General features: G+C 45.6%; 1 protein-coding gene and 2 non-coding genes across 3 annotated transcripts in view; 1 reads left to right on the top strand and 2 right to left on the bottom strand.

Moving 5' to 3' along the window:
* Positions 1–1,036: 1,036 nt before the first annotated feature.
* The window catches only part of LOC146171749 (DNA repair protein SWI5 homolog), a 29,381-nt gene continuing 2,702 nt past the window's right edge, over positions 1,037–27,715 (bottom strand). Inside the window, exons 3-5 of the mRNA XM_084586361.1 lie at positions 25,954–26,066; positions 23,192–23,286; positions 1,037–1,699 (exon numbers count right to left, since the gene is read on the bottom strand). Coding sequence (XP_084442487.1) covers positions 1,614–1,699; positions 23,192–23,286; positions 25,954–26,066 — 294 coding nt within the window. The 3' untranslated portion in view covers positions 1,037–1,613. The remainder of the gene's footprint in view (positions 1,700–23,191; positions 23,287–25,953; positions 26,067–27,715) is intronic.
* Positions 13,017–13,088, bottom strand: TRNAE-CUC (transfer RNA glutamic acid (anticodon CUC)). The gene has a single exon. It is a non-coding gene; the product is annotated as a tRNA-Glu (tRNA).
* On the top strand, positions 25,384–25,457 carry TRNAS-GGA (transfer RNA serine (anticodon GGA)). The gene has a single exon. It is a non-coding gene; the product is annotated as a tRNA-Ser (tRNA).

The raw sequence follows: 27,715 nt of genomic DNA on the forward strand, positions 1-27,715 counted from the left end.
CAAATTACTTCAAATTGCTTTATGCAGCAAGAGTGGCAAGATAGTTCCTGTTGGCATTTAGAATTGGTGTGCAGAAGCAACAACCACGGGTTCTCACCATAGTGCTTGGTGTTTACTTTGTGTGCTTTTCATGCCCTTGCACCTGAAAATGCAATATCAACGAGAGACTACCCAAGAAGGGAGTGATGTTATATACATTGATATATGCCGAAAGAGGTTAGCACAAGGCCCGTATTAGAAGTTTTCGCCACTTCCGCTATCCAGTTCCGGCATTTCCACCAATCGGATGACTCAAAGTAATGATGACAACAATGCAAACTCCGAATATGGGCCCTGGATAAAATGCCACTTCAGTAAATGTAATTGCGAAAATTGAAATGCTTGCAAAATAAGCAATTGTAGCTGTTGCACACCCTTTCTTAGCAGCACGGGCATACTGAGCCAACTTTCCTTACCAAACTTGATATTCAAGTGGATATTACCACATAGCTCATTTTAATGTCATCAATCCGCGGAACCCCATTGCAGTAAATAAGTGAGCGTGCAGGAGAAAGAACAAGCTGCATTTTCTCACAGCTCCTTTCCAAGGGTTTAGATATGTGGCACAGTCAAGAAACCACAAAGAAGCCTTGGGAAAAAGACGAGTAATTACAGATCCCAAAAACCTTGCACAAGAGTTGAAAACTGTGACGACGCTTGCTACACCTGTCTTTAAGCTGGGCACTGCTGGAAAGTTGTAAACATGGTAACACTACCAACAACTCATGTGCTGGCATGCCTTTAAGCAGCCTTGCTGCCACAAAAATCAATTCAGAAGTAGGTACAAGCTATGCAGACAAGCTGTAGGTGCAAACTACAGGAATAAAATGCTATGCATCTGCTTTCCAATATGAGCACACGTGATTGAAATGCTAACTAGCATAATTTAGTAGCCACAGCTGCTTGCCTGTTCTTATTTCGACCAAATACCCGCCCCCACCCTTTTTACAACTAAAAAAAGTTCGTCACAATAAACAGCGCAAGGTAGCACCAAGGATAAAATCTTCACTTTTATTACACAGACACACAAGTAAAGCACACCAGACAACTTTAGTTCTTAAAACTGCACTTGTTTTATGGCAATACTAGAAGGGGCAACTTTAGCATGAACAGAAGGGTGCATAAGGAAAACAGCGAGCCACGTGAAAAGAATACCTCTTAGAATATCAAGCAAAGTGTCCTACGAATTGGCAACCACGGAACAGCGAAAACTTCTCAGAACCATTTTTTGAAATGGGACTGCTTTTCACTGTCATCTCCAGTGAACTAGTTATATTGTGTTCAGTAAGCATCATGGACAGAAACGCAGACAGCAGGACAAGAGCTGAGCTTGCCTTACAAAGCACATTTGTTCATGGTTACTGCTTATCTTCAGCCCATAAAAATGCATTAAAGTGCGAGGGCAGTGAATGAATATGCATCACAGAACAGGTGTTCTGCCTACATTGTCAAGTCCATTTCACTCTCTTTTTACACACGTTCTTTGTCGAGTATGCAGAAAAGCATGTTCATGATCACAGTGATGTCAAAGTCACTTAGTACATTCAAAAGTGCACAGTAAACTGTTGCCATGATCAGTCGTGCAGTGTGCCGCCAGGCTCAGTTGTGGGCAGACCATAGTGTTCCTGCTTGGCTCTGATGGTGACGCCTTCCTGGACCGCTGAAAGAAAGAACAGGATTCCCTGGTCAATGGTGGGCCTCGCTTATCAGCAAAGTTGCATTTTCTGTGCCACAAAGATTAGAGGAGCTGCTGTGCTAAATGGCTAGCTTGGATTGCACAGGTAGAAGGCTGACCAAAGCTGGAGAAGTTTTCAAACATGCAATGGCAGACATCTTTGATATATTACATTCAAACGCTGCAAAGGACACAAGAAAGAAGAGTGACAGAAAGAGCACCTACTACCAACTTATTTTATTGCGGATAATGCCATCTTTTATATGCCAATTGCATATCAGAATAGAACAATGAAAAAAAAAAAAAAACAGAGCTACTTCAAAGCATGCCTGGGCACAGCATCTGAGGGTCCAAAACAAAAAGCCTGCACTGCTTTACCACTGCTTCACGTCTCGATTTGACTTCCCAACTGTTCACCGCAGGTGCAGTCAGTCATGAGCAGGCGGTCGCTTTTTGACACACAGCACACTCAGCATAGTGGGCATCCTTTACAGTAGTTGATAATTACAACCCACTAAATAACAAAACGCAATTTCTCACCTCAACAAGTTCAACTCACAAAAAAAAAAAATAGCGTCTAGATGTTTAACACTTCCCGGTAACTGAATATACCTTAACAGCCTAGGACTCAACTACTGCATTTTCTTTACAAACTCAAATATGATTTAATACACTACCATTACCTTAGTTACAAAATGTGATCTCATGCCGCATTGAGCCAATAGATAGCTGTCGCCACGGCATCATTAATCCATTACTTCAAAAAAGAAAAGCACATCTGGTATTACGACTAGATGCTGATGTACACAAAGGAGTAAAAACGATTATATCAGTTTTGCTGAGCATTTGCGACACATCTTCCTGCTTCTGGGCTATTTTCGTATTACTGGTGTGTGCATTAGACTTTACAAATTTCAAACAGGGAAACAATCATACTGTGTGGTGAGAATTAAAACTACAGCAGTTACAATGGGCTCATCATGCTTTGTGAACATTAGTCCAGGATGAGCTGCGTTGGCTCGCAGCACACTGGCTACAACTACTTGGAGTGCGGCAGACTGAGTGCAATCCCAACTGACAGCTACTTCACGAAATGAACGCCATCTTTTGCAGACTTACAATTTTTTACAAAGCAATATGGCCCTCCAAGCATAGAGCAAACATTATGCAACAAACAGCAATTACGGTGTGATAAGATTTTTCACGCTGTGGGGGGGGGGGGTGTGTGTGCTCGAAAAACGTTTTTTCGCACATGGCCATGAGAAAACAGTGGCAACAGAAAAGAATCAAAAGAAAAAAAAAAGACAGACCACGGCATCTTTATCGGATGTCACATTTTATGCATTAAGGTTGCCAAAGAATTGAATCATTTAAGGTAATAAAAACTTCTGAAAAAAACAGAATTATCATACTTTACGCTCTCCTTTCAAATACCACAAACATGTACCATATCTGAACCGCTAGCCATCCAAAAAAAGCATGAATGTCCACTCATAACAATGCAATATAGATGCTTTCCAGAATGATTTACATGTCCAAGGAACTCTCCTGGACACTGACACTTAAACCTTTACCTCCTACATGCTGCAACTTGACCCTTTCCATGCTTACGTTTGGTTTGGTTTGTGGGGTTTAACGTGCCAAAGCGACTCAGGCTATGAGAGACGCCGTAGTGGAGGACTCCGGGAATTTCGACCACCTGGGCTTCTTTAACGTGCACTGACATTGCACAGCACATGGGTACCTTGCTTTTCGCCGCCATCGAAAAGCGGCTGCCGAGGCCGGGATTCGATCCCACGTCCTTGGGAACAGTAGTGGAGCGCTGTAACCACTACACTACCCCGGCAGGGTTTTCCATGCTTAGGCTTTCAGACTAAAAAGCACAAGCAATTGCCAAAGCTGAGTGGTAAAGGGTCCTTGAATTTTTACAGCAGAACAAGGGGCAGACTTGCCACATATTTTTTGTCCCATCCTTTGCCTCTCTTGCGTTCTGTCAAGTAGAGCAGACCACATGGACTTCTTACAGTGTGCCACCCGTGTCTTGTCACTAATCCATCAAGCATAAAACGAAACGTTCGGAAAAGAAATTTGCAGCATTTACATACTTTTTGCCTAGAGCGTTTTTAAAAACATCAGTGTGAGCAATGGCACTGAAACATCTGCATTTCATTTTACACAGGTGAGTACTGTAACTGTTGGCTCTCCATCCTGGGAGGACCAAAGCATCTGTTTTCTTAATTGTCTATTTATTTTTTAATAATGTTGTTTATTGCCTCAGGGCATAATGTAATATGTAAAGAAATTAAAGGGGATATTAAATGAAAGGAAAAAGGTTGGCTGTTCTAATAAAGTTCAAGAGAGAGCGATGATAAGGCCCTTGCATCCATGCAATGTATGAAGATGAGTTGTTCGGCGAAAGGCCCACTGCCGTCAGGTAGTGGGCCTATTGTAATATAAGTTCGCAACAAAAATGTGACAAAGAGGAGAAGTGGACAACGACGGCGACGGCGCAGATTTGCGCCGTTGCCGTCGTTGTTCACTTTTCCTCTTTGTCACATTTCTGTTGCGCACTTATATTACAGTCCATCATGGTTCACCAACTCGCCCAATCAGCCGTTCTTCTACAGTGGGCCTATTGTCTATTTCCTCTACAACACTGCTGTTTGTTGAAGGGCAACAAAAGGCAATAATAAATACCATGTTTACCATAAAAATATTAATTTATTACTATGCCTTCAAGGTCCAAAGGCATTGCAGAGGGGAATGGTATATGGAGCTGACATTTGCAAGGTAAGGAGGCACAAGTATAAGATAGGAATTATCATGAGAAAAAACCAGCCATAATAGCACATATGAAATTTAAGACCAGAACTAGATTTCGAAATGAAGAATGGTTCTTAGGTGGCAAGCCACACATAATCCTTGAATGCCAGCTATTTTTGTGGGCCTTTGCTGTACATGGAAAAGGTTTTTGTTTTTTAGTGTCTGTGTAACATTCCAAAGACACCGTAGTGGAGGACTTCGGAAATTTCGACCACCTGAGGTTCTTTTGACATGCACTGACATCGCACATAACACGGGTGCCTAGCTTTTCGCCTCCATCGAAAAGCGGCCGCTGAGGCCGGGACTTAATCCTGTGCCCTTGGGAACAGTAGTCGAGCGCCGTAACCACTGCGCCACCCCGGCAAGGCATATATAGAAAAAGGGCAAGGCCTTAAAATGACTACAATAAAATATGACAGGCTGGTTGGTTTAATTTAGAGAGAAGAGATGTGTGAAGGAGACAAATGGTAAAGAGACAAAAGGCAAACTGCATTTGTGTGTGTTTTTTGCACAATCGACCATACCATAACACACAATACTGTACCGTTCCATACCTCACTGCATACCATTCCACACCACCCAAAAATCGGACACTCATTCAGGGGTGGAAGCAAGCTTGAGCATTTTGGAGCAGTTTTAGAGCACGTTAATTATGCTTTGAAGCATGCTTCTAACGTCGAACGCCTTTGATAATTGCAGTTTTCTTTTTCTGAAATACACAATTTTCACTCTGATTCCTTTCTATGAAAGTTCAATACCTTTTCAACTTTGCACTCATTTCAAACAAGACAAACAGCCAAAGCATGTAAAGATATATATAACACAGGCCGACCTTAGCAACAACTTTTGATTTATTTATTTATAGAAGGGGAAAGGCGCGGTAACTGTCTCACTTGTTTTCTGTGGACACCACAACCGCGCCGTGAGGGTAGGGAGGAAGATTGGAAGTGAAAGTGGAAAGAGAGAAAGCAACAACTTGCAAAAGACTAGCAGCAAACGTAAAGCTTGCTGGTGCGCTTCAACATCTAGTCTGACCTAACGCGTTTGCCAGTTTTGACTTGACAGACCTAAATTTCGAGTCTACCACTTCGATGCGCTCTAGCAGTGATACTAATTTGGAGCTCAGATTAACGGGCATGACATTTCCACTCCCTATCTTGTGAATATCTATTTTATTTCATTCATTTAGGATACACCTAAAAGCCTGTGGTATTGCGTGATCCTTTTTGATGCTATGCATCCCTGAGCACACGGATATTTCGTCTGCCAAAAAGGAGCCTTCAGACCACAATAACGCACCAATAACGGCCAGTGCCACTCCCATGCTTTTTGCCTACTACCATGGGATCATAGACGACTGCAGCACGACCTCAACTGACTTGTCCGTTTGTAAATATGACAGAGGCCTAAAAACACCGCCATATGGGCTGGAAGCAGGCTCAGGAATTTTGGAGCAGCTCCGGGATATACAGATGGTATTGAAAGGTAGCCTTTCCATTATACAGCTTTTTTACTTCACCGCCTCCTGCCAATAGTTCATCACTGTTTGCTTGAACAATGCTGGGGCTCATTTTTAATATTTGGCGATAGACCCCGTATGCCTTTCCAACACTTTAGAAGCTTCCTAGTGATAGACAGTTTTGGCAAACCAACCCATAGCGCTTCAAGTATGGTTTTGTCTGCCACAGGCCTGGCAAGCTTGCTGGCAAGTTCGTCAAGGCTGACAAAGAGGCCTGATGGTGAAATACCTGCTTGTTTTCACAGCAGAATCATTAGAATAACTCATAACTCATGCAGTTTTTGCAGTCGGACACGTTTACTAGCTAGCAGCTCACAGTAGTTTGCGCTATCTGCTTCGCTTGCTGATCTCGCTTCTCTCCACGGGCAATTCGAAAGGCTGAGAGGAGGTGCTACGTAACATGCACAGGGCATTTTTTTTTTCGCAATTATCTCCAATTTCCAGTGGCTCATACGGAATTTACTTGCCAACAAATATATATTATGCTCCATGCTTCCTTCCCTTAAAAAAATTTCATTTGTATTAAGCCCAGTGCAAGATGCGTTATATATCTTTGCCCCCAGTGCTTTGACATTGTTCCCGTGTTTGCTAAATTTGGTGGCAGAACATCGACGCAACCAGTTTGGAGCAGAATAGAGCAGGGAAAGCAGTTTGGAGCAGAATGGAACAATTGGAGCAGCACTTCCACCCCCGCTCATTTGCATTGACAGTGAGGAAATGTGTCATACAAAGAGGCTGAATCAATTAAAACACTTCACGCCACTCCTATTCTCATATGCCTGTGAACATTCAGTATCCAGCAATGCTCGATACTTTACCAAGGTATATGAACCATCAGCATCACCAGGGCTTATTAAGTTCAAATTTTGCACAGAAATGGTATTGTGTTGCTAGTATTTTTTAATACCAAATTTGTTTGGGGTACTTGCCTGATTCGATCAAAAGAAGTCAGATGTTCTCATCTTATGCGGCGTGGACGACGCCAGACGAGCCGCTGACCCAGCGATGGTACTAGTGGCGCCACCTCATGCTGCTTTACAACAACTCAAACCTTCTGTCAGAAACGTTCGCCCCCTCTATTCCTGCTACAGAGTTGTTATCGCAGCATGATGTGGCGCCATCAGTACTATCGCTGGGGCAGCGGCTCGTCTGGCGTCGTCGCCGCCGCATAAGATGGGAACATTTGACTTCTTTTGATCGAATCAGGCAAGTACCCCAAACAAATTTGGTATTAAAGAATACTAGCGACAATATGCCCTTCCTGCAGAATTTTAACTGCGAGGATTCCACGGTTTAGCTGGGAGAAGCATTGTCAAAGCAGCTTCTCGACTATCTTTTGCGAAAATTGTGCACGCCGCCAAGAGCAGTTTTTCGTCGATTCTGGAAAATCTAGGCAAGTACCGATGTTGAATCACTTATCAAATAACGTAGACCATATTTTGCTACTTTGTGAACGTTATTTCAGCTCGAATAAGGCAGCAGATTTCGCATAGGAATTTTTTTAAATCCCGGCCCCCAAATATGCAAAGCGCGGTATAACATCGTTCTAACAATTAGACTGCTGACAGCGTGCTTTTCCGGCGAATCAACTCGCCTTATCCCCGAGCCAGATGCAACACAGAGTATATTCTAGGCACTATAGCATAGCTCTGTCATGGGCATCGCAGGAGCTGAAAATCAGTCACGAATGCGTGCGCTGTAATCGCGGCGTATTCGGGCGCACAGTGACCGCAGAGGCCTCTTGACAGAGCGCGCTGTCGCGTGGTATTTTTAAACTTCGCGGGCTTTCATTTTTGCCTAATAAAAAAGGGCTACTAGGGTGTCTCGAAAACTAGATTGAAATGTTTTCGTGGCGCTTCACACTTCAGCGTTTAACGTTCAATAAGTTCATTATTTATAATAACTATATATAATTATTGAAGTAGGCGGAACGAAAAAGTTCCAGTTGAACACTCACGTGATTTCAGTTAGGTTTTATCTTTTATTGCACAATATGCCAGTGGTGAACTGCTGCCTCGTTGCCTCTGCATCTAATATTGCGGAGCCATCTAGCTGTAGAGCCTTTAATAACACCAGAAACATACGGGAAACAATATGAGCGTGTAGGGAGAGGCGTAGAAATATACGCATTTCCACATGACACAGCAAGCCTACACTTAGACGCCTACAAACAAACACATATGCCAACAGAGTCTTGTACCACAAGATAAGGCCAAAATGATCTAGTGGGAGACACTAGCCGTAGTCCTGAGCAGTGGGAGGACCGCGCAGCATCAGCTAGCTCATGCTGGTGCAGCGAGCCAGAGCCGCTGCTGAGGCCAACGAACTACTGGACAAGGACTGCCGACCATTGTTCTCTAACCACAATTTTTCCCAATAAAGAGCTCGAGCGCACGTCAACCGAGCAGGGCCAGCTACAGACCCAGGCAGTGCACGCGAACGCCTGGTTACCTATAACGAAATTACTCTCCACTACAGGGAGCAACGACTCCAGTATCCGCCCCACACAATACTATTTAAACTCGAGCAGGTGACCTGGCGCCAGCTCCAGGTCCGTACCTTCCTATCTCCAGCACACCTTGCCCATATCCACCCCGGCCTTTTCTGTCCTGTACACCCCCACTGCGGGGCACCCAAAGCAGACTTTCAGCACATCCTCTACATGTGCTCTGAGCTCCAGCCACCCCGCAATATGCAACTAACAGACATAAAGCGATGGGAGATCGCGGTGTCCAGCTCGGACCCAGCTGCGCAAAAGGAGCTGGTGGGCTGGGCTCCTAGAGTCGCTGAGAGCCACAAGAGCTCCCGCCACCCTACGCGATATCGAGCCGACCCACCAAAACAATCAACAAGGCTCAAGATTCAATAACCGTTGTTGTTGTTGTTACGAACTTTATTTTTCCACCGATGTAGGAGGCCCCCTACTCCCCGCCCCCGGCACGCAGGCCTATGGGACGGAGGCCGGGGCCTCCGCGACTAAAGACAGGCGAAGTGACAGTGTTTCTTCGCGGCTTCAGCCGCCAGGCGGACAGCTTGCTGCTGGTTGGCGGGGGACTCGCTCCGCAGTAGCAGTTCCCAGGCTTCTCTACTGTTTATGTTTTCCTTGGCGCCAGGGGAATCAAGGCATTGCCAGATTATGTGATCAAGAGTACCCCTTTCTCCGCAGGTTTCGCATCTATCGTCCGCCTTTTCCTCCACTTGCGTGTGGAAAAGCCAGACGGGACTTGGGAAATTCCCAGCTTGCAGGCGCCGCCAAGCGACGGCCTCCTTGTTAGTTAGCGTTCGGTCCGGTGGTGGCAGGGACCTTCTGCTAAGTCTGTAGTGTTCTAAAATTTCCTTATAAGTTTGCAGCCTCTCGTCCATCCCATCGCAATCAGGCGGCTCTACGGCTGCCCGGAAGTAGAGAGCTCGGGCTAGCTCGTGCGCCGCCTCGTTGCCGGAGACGGACTCGTGCGCGGGGGTCCAAATAATTCGAATCTTTCTTTCAAGTTTTCTTTTCTCTAAAATTTTGGCTGCCTCCGTCGAGACCCTCCCTTTTCCAAAGTTCCAGACAGCTGTTTTGCTGTCACTAATAACTATGCTGGCTTCCGTTCCAACGCAAGCGAGCGCTATTGCAACTTCTTCAGCCGTGTCTACATTTCGGCTTCTAACGGACGCGGCGGCGGCGGGCACGCCGCGGCCGTTGACGACCACAGCCACCGCCGCCCCCGACTTCCCGCTAGCCGCGTCCACGTAGGCGACCTCCCCCGGCTTCATTTTCCCCGCTTTCTTTGCGAGCGTCTCGGCCCTCTTTTGTCTCCTCTCCTTGTTGTACGTAGGGTGCATGTTTTTAGGTAGGGGGGGCACTATTATATATTCGCGACACTCTCGTGGAATGTCTACTTTGTGGCTTATTCCTCTATCTGACTGCAGTCCCACCCAGCCGAGGATGGTTCTGCCCGTGGTGGTTCTGCTTAATCTTTCTAGTTGCGCCATGCGCACAGCCTCCGCTAGTTCCGTCCAGTTGTTGTGCACCCCCATTTCGAGGAGGCGTTCAGTCGAGGTCGAGATGGGTAGTCCCAGAGCCCTCTTCGCGCATCGTCTGATGAGTGCGTCTATTCTCTGCCTTTCGTCTGATCTAATGTTTAGGAATGGTGTGGCGTAACATATGCGGCTAGTGATGTAAGCCTGCATTAGTTTCAGGAGGCTTCGTTCCTTAAGGCCCCGACCCTTTAGTGCGATTCTCCTGAACAGACCCGTGACTTGCGTGGCGTACGCGTTCAGTTTCTTTACCGTTGTATCGTTGTACCCATCTGCTTGTAGAAACAGCCCCAAGATCCTAATTTGTTCGACTTTTGGCACTATTTGGCCGTCTACTGTTACGCTGATGTTTATCTGGCGTTTACACCTGAGCGCCTTCGGGTTGTATATAAACAGTTCCGATTTTTGTGGAGAGCACGAGAGGCCCCTTTCGGCCGCGTAGGACACGACGGTGTCCGCCGCCGCTTGCAAGCGCTCCTCGATGCTCGCGTCACTCCCCTGGGTAGCCCACAGGTTGACGTCGTCCGCGTACATACTGAATTTCAAGTTTTCCACTTTCCTCAGTTCTGCCGGGAGGTTTCGCATGGCAACATTAAAGAGGAACGGGGACAGCACCGAACCCTGTGGCGTACCCCTGCTTCCTAGTTTGACGGTGGAGGATTCAATGTCCTGAAACTTTATCTTTATCGTTCTACCCGACAGGAAGTCTTTTACGTAGTCGTACGTTTTCTTTCCGACCCCCAATTCTTGGAGACCAGAAAGAATTGCCGCGTGTTTTACGTTATCGAACGCCTTTGTCAGGTCTAGACCTAGTAGTACCCTCGCGTGCGTCCCTGGTTTCGCTTTCTATGATATCGTGTCTCAAGCGGAGCATTACGTCCTGTGTGCACAGGCCGGGCCGGAACCCAACCATTTCGTGTGGCCACAGGTCGTTAAGCTCCATGAAACGCGTTAGTCGCGTTTGGACTACCCGCTCCATCAATTTCCCTATACAGGATGTTAGAGAGATTGGTCGTAAGTTCTCTAGTTTAGGGGGTTTGCCTGGCTTCGGTATCAAAATTACGTTTGCCGTCTTCCACTGTTGTGGGAGGCGGCCTCTGTCCCATACGATTCTCATGTACTTGGTGAGCGCGCGGATGGAATTATCGTCCAAATTTCGGAGAACCTTGTTTGTGATTCCGTCTGGGTCGGGAGCCGATTTTGTTTTTAGGCCTAATATTTCGGCGCGAACCTCCGCCTCCGTGATCGGCGCGTCTAGGGCCTCGTTTAAGGGTCCTTCGTAATCCGGCAGGGGTAAGGTTTGCGTGTCGCCTACGTACATGTTAATTAGTTTCGCCATGAGTTCCCCGTCCGTGCCCTCGAACGCGTGTCTGGCTTTCGTCAGTCTTATGCCCGATTGAGTTTTCGAATTGTCAGGATCAAGTAGGTGTCTGAGTAGGCTCCACGTATTAGCAAGGCTCATGTTCCCTTCCATCTCGTCACACCTACTACACCAGTTTTGTTCGCAAAGTTTTACTGCGTAATCTTCAATCTCTTTGTTATATCTTGCTATCCTTCGCCTAAGGTTCCTGTTCCATCTTTGCGACCGGAGACGCCTCTCCATGCCGCATTTTGCTTCCCACATATGAAGGAGTTTGCTGTCAACCGTCACCGGCGCATCGTCCTCCCGTAGGGTCGTGGTTGCTTTCTCTACTTGTTTCTTAAGCGTCTCTGCCCATTGCTCTATGTTTTGGATTTCATCTCCCGATTCGCAGTTTTCTCTGATTTGCCTAAACCTGTCCCAATCGGTGATTTTGGGTTTTTTGAGGCGACGCGTTTTGACGCCCTTGCTGAGGGTGAGAGCCAGAACAAAGTGGTCGCTGCCAAAATTTTGAGCTGTGTTTTTCCAGACTGCGTCTCCCGTGTTTTTTCCTAAGGTAAGGTCCGGGGTGGTGTCTGCACAGACGCTGTTTCCCATCCTGGACGGACAGCTAGGGTCCGTCAGCAGGGTGAGGCCGAGCTCATGTATGTCCTCCCACAGTTGCCTACCCTTGGGGTCGTGTCTATTGTAGCCCCATTCTTGGTGGGCGGCATTGAAGTCTCCTAGAATTATAAGAGTATTGCTTCCTGCTGTTTTGATCGCTTTGCGGAAGAGGGCGCGGAAACGTACCTTTCTCTGCTGGGGGGTGCTGTACAGATTTAAGATGAAGAGACTAGCCTCTTCCTTGCGACCAGTGATAATTTCTATTAATACAGCTTCGATGTCTCGTGAGTTGACCTCATGCTCGACTACCGCTATGTGTCTTTTAACTAGCGTGGAGACGCGGGATTTTTCTCCCCGATTACCGTGGAACGCCTGATATCCCGATAATTTTGGTAGACCTTTTCCTGTTTCCTGAAGGGCTATAGCTAAAGGTTTTTCTGCGCTCTGCTCTAAGTGCTGTTGCAAGAGCGCTCGCTTTCGTTGGAAGCCGCGGCAGTTCCACTGCCACACCAGAGAGTCTTCATTTTTACTGCGCCTGTCCATTTTGTTGAATTGGGGTCACAGTCTTTTCTAATGTAGTTAGCCTCTCGGTGAAGGCGTTCTGCATCGCGGTGAATTGCGTCTGCATTTGATTTACCGCACCCATTAATTGGGTGAGGAGGGTCTCGATTCTTTCAAATCTTGCTTCGTATTTAGCGTCCAGTCTCCTTTCTAATGCCACCAGCGGATCCGTCTCGTTCCCTTTACGTTTTTGCGGGGGTGGCCTGATTGTTTCAGTAATCATTTTCTCCTCTTCATTATCCCTCTGCTCAGGGCGCGCGACTACGACCTTTGTAGGCGGGGAAGAGGGCATCTGTTTCTGTACCTGTTTTTGGGGTACCAGTTGGTTCCTCGGTGGACCACCACTACCACATGATGATCTCGAACACACCAAAGGCACATCACTTCATTCAAAGGAAATAAAATAAAAAGGAAACTTCCGACACCGGGAATCGAACCCGGGCCTCCTGGGTGAGAGCCAGGTATCCTAACCACTAGACCATGCCGGAACACAGAAGCTACTGGCCAGCCAGCCTACATAACGTTTACAGTAATGCATTATAGACTACTCGCACTTTATTAGCTGCATATCAACATGTGACACACCGGGTACATTCAATTTCCCAGTCTCGGACTACAGTGTTCAATACGGCTTTGTAGTGGCAAGCACGGGGCGCGTTTCGCTGGGAGGCGCTGAGCCAATAATAGACACTAAAAGCCCCGTCCAATGGTATGTTAACTTCTTTTCTTGTTCATAGAGCTTATTATCGCCCCTGCTCCCCATTTAGGTCAAAACGCCAACCTTGTTCAATAAACGCTTGTATCATCATCATAATTGCTCAATTGGGAATAAGATTGGCAAAAGTCAGACACGCCTTTAAAGGAGACGATGCGGCGTTTGTGAATAAGTTAGTAAAAAAAAAAAAACTGTATGTTGCAGACAACCAGCGTTCCCCACTCCCGGGCTACGGTGGCATGCCCAATGAGGCGCTTGACGCCCCCATCACGGAGGCAGAGGTAAGGGCGGAAATTGTAAGACTAAAAACTAAACGAAGTGTCTAAAGATACGGCGGACGTCGACATACAGGCTCATGGCTATATGCACGTCGAACGCGTATGTCGCACTGCGACCCCGCGACGATGAGGTGCTACGAAGAGTTCATCCACAGATCACGCTCCTCACTCAGGATTGTGTACGGCAAGCATCGCTTGTCACGCACATAGCTGCAGGCGATGCGGCGTAGTGCACCAGTTCCACCAGCTGGCATCGAGATACGCACATTCACGAGCAGCTTTCGCTTCGCACTAAACTATCACCTCGATCTGCCTGTAATGCGAGCGAGCTATTCCTAGCATTTACGCTGTCTTAGGTCCTGCATCAACCTCCGAAGATCAAGCGCCGGCACAACACACACACCTCGCCGTGCAGAACATTCGGCCGTCTAAAGTATGTATATATGCTGCATGTGACATACGTCATCGGCTGAGTGAGAGCGATCGATGTTCAGATGTGTCACAGTCCTCGGCGGCTACGTTTCGATGGAGGCGAAACGAAGTGGCGTCCGTGTGCTGTGCGATGTTACTCCGTAGCCCTCCACTACGGCTCCCACCTTCATCCCTTCCCTTACGGCGCGGTTCAGGTGTCCACAGAGTAAGTGTGACAGATACTGCGCCTTTCCCTTCCTGTGAACCAATTAAAAAAAAACATACGTCATATGCTCAATCGTTCCTCACATGCAAACAGAGGAAATAGAATGATTCTAGTTCATTCCTTCCTTTAGATTCTACCTCAGAGCCGTAGGTGGCAAAAGACACGCCGAATCTACTAGAAGCCTGCGCAGTTACAGCGGCGAGCTGCACGTCGACTCGTCGAGGCGAAGACCCGCTTTACCACAATACATGAGTGCACAACCGGAAAGCCAAAAGCGCGAATGATCCATTTTCCTACAACACAGCGATGTTTTTTTTTTTTTTTTGGTATTTAGAGGAAGTCTAGACAAGTACTCAGCCTGCATCTTTTTCTCGCCGTTCAATTTTACGTACATGTAGTTTAAACGCCGGCATGCTCGAGGTTAGCGTGACCCGAACGAGCGCGGGAGATATGCATGCGTCGCCGGACTTCGTTTACGCGGTAGAAAATGTGCGCTGCACATTTCGTTGCAGATGCTGATCCTTGGAATTGTACAGAGTGTGTCATGCAAGCGATCGTTGCTACAACCACGCATCCGTGTTCCCACGGCTGGCCTACCCTGATGCGCATAAATGCTCCACTGAAGAGAGAACGGATTTTCATAATATTGGACGTGAAATCGATAGCTACCAGTGCTTAGTGGAAAAATTCTGCCTTGACCATGCACAACTCAGTGTTTCAGTTGTGGTCAGTAGCTAAAAGTTTGAACAATTCGCCTTTATGTCCGCGGTCAGCGCTGGTCCGGCGGAGCAATTTTCCACGCTACACCGCTGTCTTGCTAGAAAACCTACATGGCGGCGTTTGACATTCAGCTACATTTTGTGGGCCCCGTAAAGTAAAGCAACGCCTTCAGAAACGCACTGCTCAAAAATGTCTTCTCTTTAACACTTTCACTACAGGCTTTCCAACAAAGCAGGTGAACGCTGATAAAACACTTGAGTACTCCAGTCGAAACCAAAAACACGCGCGCATAGATCTGTAGAATCGCCTTCACAGTTTTTAAATGTATGCTAGCATTTAGAAAAGGTCACTTTCCGATCGCTGGGTCATTAGACCCGCATGACAGCGCTGTCACGGGAATAAGGACCACACCAGACTGAAAGCTTATAAGCGTTGTGTTGGTTTTTATGATGCATACCCGACTAATGCTGCCATGCACCAAGAATAAGGTTTAATGTATTTATTTTGTGTGTAATGACTAGTGTTCTTTAGGATGTGGCTTGTTCAGGAACGTTGAGTGATTTTAGGAAACCAAAAATGCAGGGAATTCGGACTAGTGCAGTCTCTCCTAGGATCATGCTGGAATGGAAAGGGATGTGTTGCAAAATTGTACAAAATGTTTTCCTCTATATTTTCTCGACTCTGGCACACATGTAAGTAAGATATGGTTTATTGTTAGTTCATCTCCACACTCCTTGCATATTGATTTGTCATCTTTCATAAGTATGAAGCTGTGTGCCAGGTGTGGGTGTGTCTTTTGTGAAGACGACCTGAAATGACAGGTTTGACAAAGTTTAGTTTGTTGTTTATTTCAATGTTTCAAAAATCCTGCCATTTCACTCTCAATTTTCTTTGTACAAGCTTCTTGGTATATTCATGCAGCATATTGGTAAGGTAACCTGGTTATTTCTTTTCATCACCTTTCAAGACAGCTGTCCCGCTTTCATAAAGTGTAGGGCTTCTGATGACAGAACTCCTCGGAAGTCATAATGAGACCCATAATCATGAGCTATCTAAGGTATGCATATATATGCCCATCGCTCAGTGGAATGGTGCCAGCACGCTGTTAGAACAGGTCTTATGGTAACAACAACCATTGTCTGAGGTGGTCCTTTAATGGGCATTGGAGTGCCGTGTAACTGCAGCTACCGACAGAACTCTTGATTATGGTATGTGATGATGCCGCCCTTGCATGTATATAGGTGTACATTTCAGAATCTGCAGTGCACCACTTGACCATTTGCCACCAATGTTAGTGCAAAAATGTCTTTTTCATGCATGTTAGCCATCATGATTAACAGACAGACCCTGTGCACAAGCCAAAAGTACCACGAGCCAACTGTCACTAGGCCACATGACATGGCAGGAGCTGTTAACTCGAGCTTACAAAGTTATATTTTGAAATATGTTCCGGGACGTTTCAGCTTCAAGTAAGAAAGCTTACTCCAAGGCCATGGAGGCATGTTTGTACAGCTTGGTTAACGCGAGGCTTACAGAGGTCTTTGCCAGGTTGTCTATCACATAACAGGGCCGCCTACGACCATATGCTAATGAGTATGTGTGAGATAACAGAGACATGAATTAAGGAATTAGTGATTCAGTTTGTAGCAAAGGGCATGTAAATGAATGGGAATCCACAGTGGGATTTGCTGACAAGAGCCATTAACGCTGGTGCATCATACCCTTACAGGTGGAGATTAGGTGCCTCCCTAATTTTTTGTCTGCTCAAGGCTTTTCATTTTCTTCATTCTTCCAGGTGAGGAACATGTGAAAATGATACCATCAAGAATGCCCGAGACCATCGTTAACAAGGATGCTGATGTGAACAGTGTAAAAAAATATTTCACAAAAGATGGGTGACTAGTACTGCTGGCAACAGTTGAAGCTAAGTGGAAAGGCATGAAATTGAAATGCAACGAATGCAGATATGTTGCGAGACGATCAGCCTGTAGTGTGCGACATCTGTCTCTGTTAGTTTCATCAAGTGATTGGCCAAACAGATGGGGCTTGTGGTTTTTTTTGTGTTTTTTTTTTTGTTTTTTTCTTCTTTTTTTTGTGAGAAGTGCAGTCTAGTAGCATAGATGCAACCTTGCCCATTAACAATTGGAGTGCAGTAGGTGCATTGTTTTGTTTTTGTAAGATGTTTATTGTTTCCATGCAAATATTACGAGAAATTTCTTCCTAGAGGATGTTACTGCCATGTGAATATAATGTGCAATAAAACTCTTTTTTTTTTTTTTTTTGCTATGTACTTTTTCTTGTATACATTAGTTCTGTGAAGGAAATGTAATGGCGTGCATTTTATTACTTGACCCCATTGTGCTAGCTCGGTAGTTAAAAGTGCTTGGCTGCTGAACCCATGGATGCAGATTTGATTCCAGCCACAGCAGAGGCATTTCAATAGAGGCAAAACAATAGGCTGTCATGCACTGTGCAGTGTCAGTGCATGTAAAAGAACCCCACTTGGTTGAAATTGTACAGGAGCCCTCAAATGTTGCATCCCTCATAGTTGTTTTAGGATGCTAAACCAGATATTATATATCACTCTGATTAAAATGCTATTCATGGTCAGTTAATCACACACAAAATGACCAAATTTTTCTGCAATGGACAGCAGCTGTTGTACAATTTTACTTTAGTCTTCATGAAGAATATCATACTGGCTCCACATGGCTTTCTGTAGACCCTTGATATGTGTCACAATCACACACCCAATTATGTATTTATCTATGGGCACCTGTGCATGCATGGAGGGGACCATTACTTTCCATTTCAGTGTGTGGTCGCGATATTTGTCCTGGGGAAGCATGATCGCTTTCACAGCTCCACCTTGTTAAAGCAACACCCCGCCGGGGTGGAGCAGTGGTTACGGCGCTCGACTACTGTTCCCAAGGATGCGGGATCGAATCCCGGCCTCGGCGGCCGCTTTTCGATGGAGGCAAAAAGCAAGGCGCCCGTGTGCTGTGCGATGTCAGTGCACGTTAAAGAACCACAGGTGGTCCAAATTTCCGGAGCCCTCCACTACGGCGTCTCTCATAGCCTGAGTTGCTTTGGGACGTTAAACCCAACAAACCAAACCAAACCATTACTTTCCATTTGTCAACTGAAATGCATGATCCACATCATTCTTGTAATTCAACTGCCTGCTATTTGAACTGTCTAGCAGTGATGCAAGTTTTAAAGAACTACAATTAGCAAATTAATCCAAATGGGAAACCATGCCAATAACTGCTTTGGTTTCATTTTCAACAACTGTTTGAGAACTACAATTAGCCAAATGTTGTGCAACATAGATGAGAGGTTCCAAAATCTAAAAAACAACACATCCTACATGTGGCATGTAGGGTTTCACATCCTAAAGTGACATATGTAGGTATGAAGAATACTGCAGTGGAGAGCTCTAGATAAATTGACTGCCTGTACTTTGCGTTGACATCTTGCAGGAAACAAATGCGTTTGCATTTAGCCTCCACCAAAGTGCGGCTGCTATCACTGGGATTAAATATCATGACCTTGGGGCAAGTAGCTGAACGTGTCGCCGAGATGTCGCAGTGTGTAACCTTTCCAGCATTACAGCTGTCACATGCATGGCAGATATTCATGTTCAGCTTTGGACAGAGAAGTTTAAACATGTACCATTTGAGTTCGTCTAGCATCAAAAAGCAAAAGAAATTAAGGAAAAAACTAAAAAAAAAAAAAGCATATACATTGAAAAAGCACTAGTCATTAACACATAAACCATATTCGTTCCTTTATTAATGATAAAGTGGCCTTCAATAATAGTACAGAGCCTGAACATTTAGGAAGATGCTGTGCCAGGCAGCTGATATTTCCCAGAAGCCTGAACCATTTCACCTGTAGTAATGCGTATCTCGACAGTGTGGGCTGGGCACTTAATTTTATGTCTACTCCAACATGCAAAAATTGTATCATGTGCATTCCCAACAACTTTGTGCAAGGCCAGGTTAAAGTATTGCCATTTAATTTTTTTTTTTCGAAGCTTCAAAACGCACTAATGTAAACAGTAGGCGTTTACTTTGTAGAAACACCACATTTTCCGAGTTTTGAGCTCTGTAGTGCAGTCTGATAACAAATTGTCGATGACTTATCGTCGTCGACTGTTGCACAGCGCGTGTGAATCTCATTACGACACGTTTCTGGACTTACCACTGCACCTAATAAATACTAGCATGCACTCGGAACATCGGCGATCATATGGACACGCTGATGTCCGTCCGGACATCGGCGCACGCATCACATCATCACGGCACTCTCGTAGTCTCACACAACACTTTCGTTACGACGTAGCACGGACATCATAATATCTCACGTAAAAACACAAACCGGCGCCTACAACTCCATTCGCACAACAAACAAGGATGACGCGATGCTTGGGCTAGAGACACATCGGCGGTACCCAGCTTTTTCAGCGCCGCTTGTATGTATGTAGAACTTGCAGCACAGCAAAGCACATATAAACCTCAATACGAGCAGAAAGCGACGCGTTACGTGAAGCATCTCATCGCAGATTGAAGTGAGGAAACTTTGAGGAATCAAAACTACATAACGTCGTAGACGACCATCCACATGATAACGAGGACCAAATGAGCGGGCGTGCGGCCCGCGGGCTGGCCGTCAACACCGCGATTACATGCGCTTGCGGTCGTGCTTGCCACCCTGTCGCTGTCCAACTCACGAAAGTCTATCACCCATTCTAGGCACTATTCTTGCCACTGTACTGTTCTTCGTAATTTCACATTTCACGTATGCTTGGATCCACCGTGCTTGGGCTACTTGGAGAGACTCTACTCGCACACCTCGTATCAACTTCAATTTGGCTACATTAGGCTATCGCTACCAAGTAACCACTACAATCTACACATCCGGCTTTTCCGACGTATCCCAAGTGTCCCAACTCCAAAAGGCCCATCCCCATCCATCTAACTTGCGTATCCCGGAGAAAAATGCATAGGGTCTATCGGACGTTAAACTTGAACCCCACCGACTGGGTCCGTCCGCCGTACCTCTGAAAAATATTTCCCGGATCCGTCCGACGTATCCCGAAGAAAAACGCACCGGGTCCGTCGGACGTACCTTTAAGACCATTTGATCGGGTCCGTCCGACGTACCTTTAGCCACAGCCAAAACTAAATCAGCCCCGGGCCCCGATGGGATCACCAATAAAATGCTAAGGAATCTGGACGATGACTCTATTAGTTTTCCAACGGAATTCATTGGAAAAGTTTGGGAAACGAGCCAGTTGTCAGATCAGTGGAAAACGGCAAACATAATACTAATGCCCAAACCGGGAAAACCCCCGCAATTGGAAAATTTGAGACCAATTTCCCTAACCTCATGCGTAGAGAAGTTGCTGGAGCATGTAATACAAACGAGATTAACGTGCTTCATGGAGCAAAACAACCTGTGGCTGCACGAAATGGTCAGTTGACCACACTTGTGCACGCAGGACGTAATGCTCCAACTGAAGCATGATATCACAGACTCGCGATCGAGAGACGCCAAAGTGATCCTAGGCCTAGACCTCACCAAGGCCTTCGACAATGTCAGGCACGAGGCTGTCCTCGAAGGGCTCGAAGTGCTCGGAGTAGGGGAGAGAACGTACAACTACATAAAAGACTTCTTATCGGGCAGAAAAGCCTGCATGATATTTCAAAATTTAGAATCTCCTACGATAGAGTTAGGAAGCAAAGGCACACCGCAGGGCTCAGTGCTATCGCCTTTCCTATTCAACGTGGCAATGAGAGGCCTCCCGGGTAAACTTAACCAAATCAAGGGGCTAAATTTTAGCATGTATGCGGACGATATTAACCTCTGGATTAACCATGGGAGTGATGCGAGTACGGAGGAACGTCTGCAGGCAGTGACCAACATCATTGTCGATTACGCGGCTAAAAGGGGACTTTCGTGCTCCCCGCATAAATCTGAGTTGTTTATAACCCAAAGTACCTCCGCTACCCAAAGTACCTCCGCTGCAAGAATAGCAAGAATAGCGGGGAGCTTCATATTCAGGTGGAGGGCAAACCGGTGCCAAAAGTAGATCAGATCAGGATTTTGGGGATGGTCATTCAATCCCACGGCCATAACGGAGAGGTCCTGAAAAAATTAGAAAGTTACACGATGCAAACCCTCGGGCTCTTGAGGAGGGTCGCCACTAAAGGAAGAGGCCTCAAGGAGAGAAATTTACTAAAACTAATCAAGGCATACGTAATAAGCAGAATCAGTTACGCCACGCTCTACCTGGACATCAAGGCCGGCGAAAAAGAGAAGTTAGACTGCCTGATTCGAAGATGCGTTAAGAAGGCGCTAGGACTGCCCATGGGTACCTCGAGCGAACAACTGCTCGAACTCGGGGTGCATAACACGTGGGCAGAATTGGCGGAGGCAGTGCGAGTCTCCCAATTAGAGAGACTAAGCACGGCCAAGACGGGCAGGGTAATCCTTGCAAGAGTAGGCCTCAAGCCAGACAGAGGAGTTCAAAAAAAAGTTACGATTAATAATGAAATCAGGAATGCCTTGGTAGTCCCCCCCTTCCCTAGGAATATGCATCCGAATTTAATGTCGAAAGAAGGGCCAAACAAGCCGAAGCTCTAGAGCGACGGTTCAAGAACATGGGAGCAAATGAAGTAGTCTATGTTGATGCGGCAAGTGGCAGAACAGGTGCGGCGGTAGCTTCGGTAGTCGATGGCCGAGGGGCACCGGTATCCGCAGCAGCCATCAGAGGCCGCAACATAGACACTGCGGAGGAAGTTGCGATAGCGCTAGCTTGCGTAGGAACAGAAGCCAAGTTCATAATTAGCGACAGCAAAACTGCCATTCAAAATTTTGGGAAGGGGAGGACATCGCCGGAGGCGGCCAAAATCCTCACCCAAAGAACGATAAATAGGAAAATTCAGTTAATTTGGACACCCGCTCACACTGCCGTTCCTGGTAACGAGGCGGCTTACGAGCTAGCCCGAGCTCTCTACTTCCGGGTAGCCGTCGAGCCCCCCGAACACTGGGCATACGACGAGCGTCTGCTAAATTACGGGGAAATCATCGACCATTATAAATTGGGACGTAGACTGGTACCCCCGCCAGATGTTACACTAAATAATAGAGAAGCTGTCGCGTGGAGGCGGCTACAAACTAATACGTTCATGAACCCGGTCTGGGCGTTTCATGCGCTACCAGACCTTAGGGACAATGATCTCTGCAAACACTGTGGGGCGAGAGGGACCCTCGACCACATAATTTGGGAGTGCCCACAATCTCCAGGGATAGGGCAAAATATTACAAGTAGAGAAGCCAGGGATACCCAGCTGCGAAGCGCGGACCCTGCAATCCAGCACCGCATCGTCCATCTGGCGGAAGAGGTCGCAACAAGCCAAAGGCTACCTGCTAGCCTCTAATCCGCGGGCGCACGACTCCCCGTTTCCGATGGAATTAAAAGTTGTGCAACCAACCTGATATCCCCACAATGAACCAGAACAACAATAATGGCTGCGGCATTGACATCTGTTTTTTTTTTTTTTTTTATGTTTTCTTTGTTTTAAGAAGTAGCCTTTCTTTTTTCTTCTTTAGGCAGTGGTAATCCATCTGTTATAACAAGCCCAACTTCCATGTCCCCATTGAGAGCTCAAAGCTGTTACTGGCACAATGTGTACTCCTTCAAACCTTTAAGAGACTGACACAACAGCAACAAAAAGTGCAAGACCAATGTTGCAAAGTACGAAGCACCACTATGGTGTTTCAATTTCTGAAAATTCCACTATGTCGATCATGGTGTCCCTACCTGTGCCATGTTCAGATTTTCCAGTACAAGCTAGTGAAGAGCTAAACACCAACCATGACTTCATTACTTGAATGTTATAAACAGTAACCACAGAAGCAGCACAGACGAAATTCAAAAGCACAAAAGTGAGCAAATTTATAGGGCACACCTTTTTCTAAAAGAACACCGACATAATAAACAAACTGCACTGAAATTGATGGCTCTTATTCAATGATTAGTTCTGGTATTTTTGTGTACCAAGGACATGACAGCCTTCCAACCAATAACTGTGTGCAATGGAACAGAAGGAACTCTTGTTCATTTTATTCTCTTTGTGTATGTGAACTTCAGACCAACTTTCTGGTCACAAAACAGCAGATGCAGCTGGCTATGAGTGTACCACTCCAAGCAATGACCAGAGGTCAACTCACCTAAGCTTCCAATCACCTGGTGTGCAATGTCCTTGATCTGGTTGTAGACGTGGAGCCGGTCCATGTGCCAGGGCAAGTCTTCTACACTACAGCCCCTGTGAATGTACCAGTAATGGCTGCACAGTGGTAACAACACGAGCACACTACTCCATGGAACAGTGCTCACTAATGCGGCAGTTGGTGTGACATGAAGAAAAGAAAGAATGTGGGAGATACTGGCTAGAGAGACACGAGACAATACTCATACGTGTCTCACAATATGTCTTCTCTCTTCCTTGCTCTACCTTACTATTATTCAATTAGAAATTTTTTGAAGTGAATAAGGCAACACTGAGTGATTTAATACAGCACTCACCTGGCATCAAGAGCATGTAGTGAAGAAGAAGCAGGATTATAAATTAGATAGACAGAGAGTAGAACTTTTTATTTATACCAGCGGATCAATGAGCTCCAGCCCTCCGTCACTTGGGACGGATGGTGAAGGGCCCCACCTCAGATGCAGGCTGGCAGACGTTTGAGCAAAGGCAGAGGACTTAAGAAATTAGGTAAATATAATTAATGTTAAAGAACACAGTAGCTGATGCAGTGTATTGAAATTATGTATATATACCGGGTGTCCAAGCTAACTTTAGCCAAGGGTTAAAAAATAGAAGATTTGAGATATGTCACAGATACAAATTATATACAAGTTCCAGCCATCTGGCGTACCACAGGTAATTGTTTATATTGCAATTAAGTAATTAGTAATTAAGATAATTTGTCTAATTTGTTAAGCATTGCATTTATACCATAAATGTGATTTGCAAAGCTGGAGAGCACCTTCTGAAACCCCTATTCCATCTATTTCCAATAAAGAAAGACTCATGTGTATCATTTTTCCAAGCATTAAAGAAATCCCACGCAATACAAAAAAATCACATGACTAATGCATTTGTATGCCAAGATTGTAGTGCTCTCAACCATGGTTTGAGTGAACGAAATTAGCTGCGGCCATGACTCTACAGCCCAGTTCTAGCGGCAGGCTGATATGTTGGCGATGGTTACAGTCAGCACGGCGAGCTTCGCTGCGACTTGCACCGTCAATTGCGCCAACTGCTTGAAGCGGACGAAGAAACTGCCACAAACATATCGGCCTGCCACTGCAATGGGGTCGTCGAGCCAAGGCCTCAGCTGATTCGCTCACTAAAACCCAGATTGAGAGCAGAACAATCGTGGCACACAACTGCGTTAGTCACGTGAGATTTTTGTATTTCATGGGCCTCCTTTAGAGCTTGGAAAAACGATACACGTGAGGCTTTCTTTATCAGAAATAAATGGAATGGAAGTTTTAGAAGATGCTCTCCAATTTTTAAAATCAAATTTATTTTCTAAAGGCAAGAGTTAGTAAATTAGAAAAAATATCACAATCAGTAATTAGTTAACTGTTAAATAAAAAATTGCTTGTGATGCGCCAGATTACTGGCAGCTGTATACAAGTAGTTTCTCTTGCCTACCTCAAATGTTTCATGTTTTAACCCTTGGCTAAAGTTAGCTTGGACACCCGGTATATTGGGATTGCATCCCAATATGCTAATGCTGATGATGAGTTTTAATGGTGGAAGGTAGGGTATCTTGGCGATACAGTGCCATGAAACAAGGCATTTATGGTCTACTCAAGACAGGCCGAATGAACATTTTTAAAGCATTTTGCATCACAGAAGCCACGCACCATGACAGGGAAAAGCTTGTGCCCATTGGAAATTGGGGGGTACTACACAGCTGCACTGCTATGGGGATCAAATCCCACATAAAGGTGCACAATGCAATAAAGAAAGCATAAGAAACGCATATGATATAAGTGGTAGTGACAGCATCACAATTTAAACTCTAGGAGTACATTAGGTAGAACTCTGAGTACAGGGCAACCGTCCTGGTTAGCTCAGTCGGTAGAGCGACTGCCCCGGAAAGGCGGTGGTGCCGGGTTCGATTCCCGGATCAGGACGAATTTTTCTTTAACTACGAAGTTTCTGAGAAAGCTGTATAGCTTTCCTTTGTAGCCGTATGGCTGCGCTTGGGTGGATGCAATGAGTAGTTACTCCCTTATTACAAATCTACTCCACCTTGGGGGATTCCCCTAAATATTTGACCAACACCATTCCCACTTCGAGTTATAGATCAATTCGCTCTCGCCCTACCATCTGATCTGCTGACCATCCTGGTTAGCTCAGTCGGTAGAGCGACTGCCCCGGAAAGGCGGTGGTGCCGGGTTCGATTCCCGGATCAGGATGAATTTTTCTTTAACTACGAAGTTTCTGAGAAAGCTGTATAGCTTTCCTTTGTAGCCGTATGGCTGCGCTTGGGTGGATGCAATGAGTAGTTGCCTACTTTGTATTCATGCAGTCCACATTCAAGTCTTAGACACCTTGAGACCCCCCGACTTTAAGGCCTGTGCAAGTTTCTTTGCACACTGGGCTAGAAAACTGACAAAAAAGCTTTCAGACTAATAAAAGCACAGGTAAGCAATAGGCCATGTATGAGGAGAAAGCACCAACTAAAGTCAATGCAATCACAAAGTATTAATGAGAGAACAAAAGATGTGGCCATAATTTTCCCAGCTGCACTCGCATATCAGCATATTTTTTGAAAGCCTGTTACCACTACTTCCCTGTCCCCAGGGCAAGGCATGCTGAAGGTGCCGCAGGTTTAGAAACATATTCTGCAAACAAGGTGTGTGTGGCAGGCTTATGAAGTCAAGACAGAAAGTAACACCCAAAAACACTCACTCTGCCTGCAGTTGTTCAATCTCATCATCCAATAGGAGACTCTTTTGGCGAAGGTCAGCCAGTTTTTTCTGCAAGTCTTCGACACTTTCAGTGCTGACTGTTGCCGCCTTCATCTGAAATGCACAGCTAATGACCACCCCTGACTACCAAGATGAAAGAGAAGCTACCTGAATATGCTTTTGCATGCATGCACATGTGATTAACCACTAGCAGCAGCAGACTGGCATCACAAGCTGTGTCAGTGAGTGTAGTAGCATGACAAATGCTAAGAGCAGCAACCATTACCAATCGCAGCCAGCCCACGAGAATGGCAGCACTGAAGCATTGAAATGAGTTAGCTCTACCACTGTCAGGCTTGCATTGCTGTCCCTTCATGGTACATAGTGCGTGTGCATATACACACGCATGTGCACACACACACGCATGTGCACACACACACACACGTACATACATACATACATACATACATACGACAACAATAACCTGTGCTATGTGCAAGTGGTGTACATCATGCAAGTGGGTAGCAGATGGCACATATATCAGATGTGCTGAGTTCACTGATAACACCTTTAGCAACTTTAGCCAGTTGTGGAAAACGAAAACTAGCGCTTACAGTTGCCAATCATCTTATAGCTCTCAGAAACCGCGCTATGATATTCACAGTGGTGTGGCATTGAGGAAGGCAGCACAGAGTAAAATTTTTTGCCAGCAGCATGATGCCTTTGTGAGACTGCTCCTGAAAGAATCAACAAGAGCTTCACACATTCACTCACTGCCACCACTGGATGCACAAATTAAGGCGCTTATTAGTAATGCTGCCTCATCAGAAACAGAAGGAAGAGCCTGGCAGACTTTCCGGTTACCACCTCCAGCTACAGACCACATGTTGTTAAAGCAACATTTAATTGGCATGTATTGCTTCCAAGCTCTGTTTCCAACCATTGCATAATGAGGACAAACATATTTGTCCAACTGCCCATGGGCAGTGAGCAAATTTAAAGTCTCATGACATTAACTAACATGGAGAATCACAAAAATATTGATTTTTTAAATGGGAGAATTTGAAAATTTCCAGCTTCATAGTTCACGTTTTTGTAAAGAGCATGCCAGGATACAATCTTCTCCATTGATTAATCACGCTAAATCGGTCGAGTCCTCATATATCTTGACTCCACACTATTTTAAAGGCCTAGATTACACTTATTCTGACATTCCTGTCACTAACCAAATCAACATATCTCAGACATCTTTAAGTGTTCATGCTTGCAAAAAACAAAGCAACAAAAACTGACACTCAGCAGAGCCATGGGTCAGTGTTTTACAAAACACACTGAACTATCAATTTCATAGAATTTCACATGCCTGACTATCTTTCTACAAAGCACTGTTCAAATGTCAGCACACTGTTTACATCAACATTTGTGGGAATTGAACTTTGCATGGGTAACAATGCACTACGCGCACTATGGACACTGACCCTGAACGGGATATGTCTTCTTAGAGGTGGTTCCTGCTGCTAACTTTTTGTTATAGCTGGAAAACTTATGACGGCAAATGAGGTATGTTTTACTTGACTGGCCAGAGGCAGCATTTTCACACACAAAAATGACTGTATGTGGCTCTCGGCTTCACCTGCAAGTGTGTACAGATGAGAACGCGCTTAGTGCTGAGAATAGAGGGTAAAGATGGAATCCTATCCAAACTAGGCATGTTTGTGTCTACAAAAACACTTTTTCTTTCCTTTTTATCCTAACAGCAAATG

Source organism: Amblyomma maculatum, unplaced genomic scaffold, assembly GCF_055883805.1.
Source record: "Amblyomma maculatum isolate TAMU_Amacu unplaced genomic scaffold, ASM5588380v1 scaffold_18, whole genome shotgun sequence".
In the NCBI taxonomy this organism is placed as follows: Eukaryota; Metazoa; Arthropoda; class Arachnida; order Ixodida; family Ixodidae; genus Amblyomma; species Amblyomma maculatum.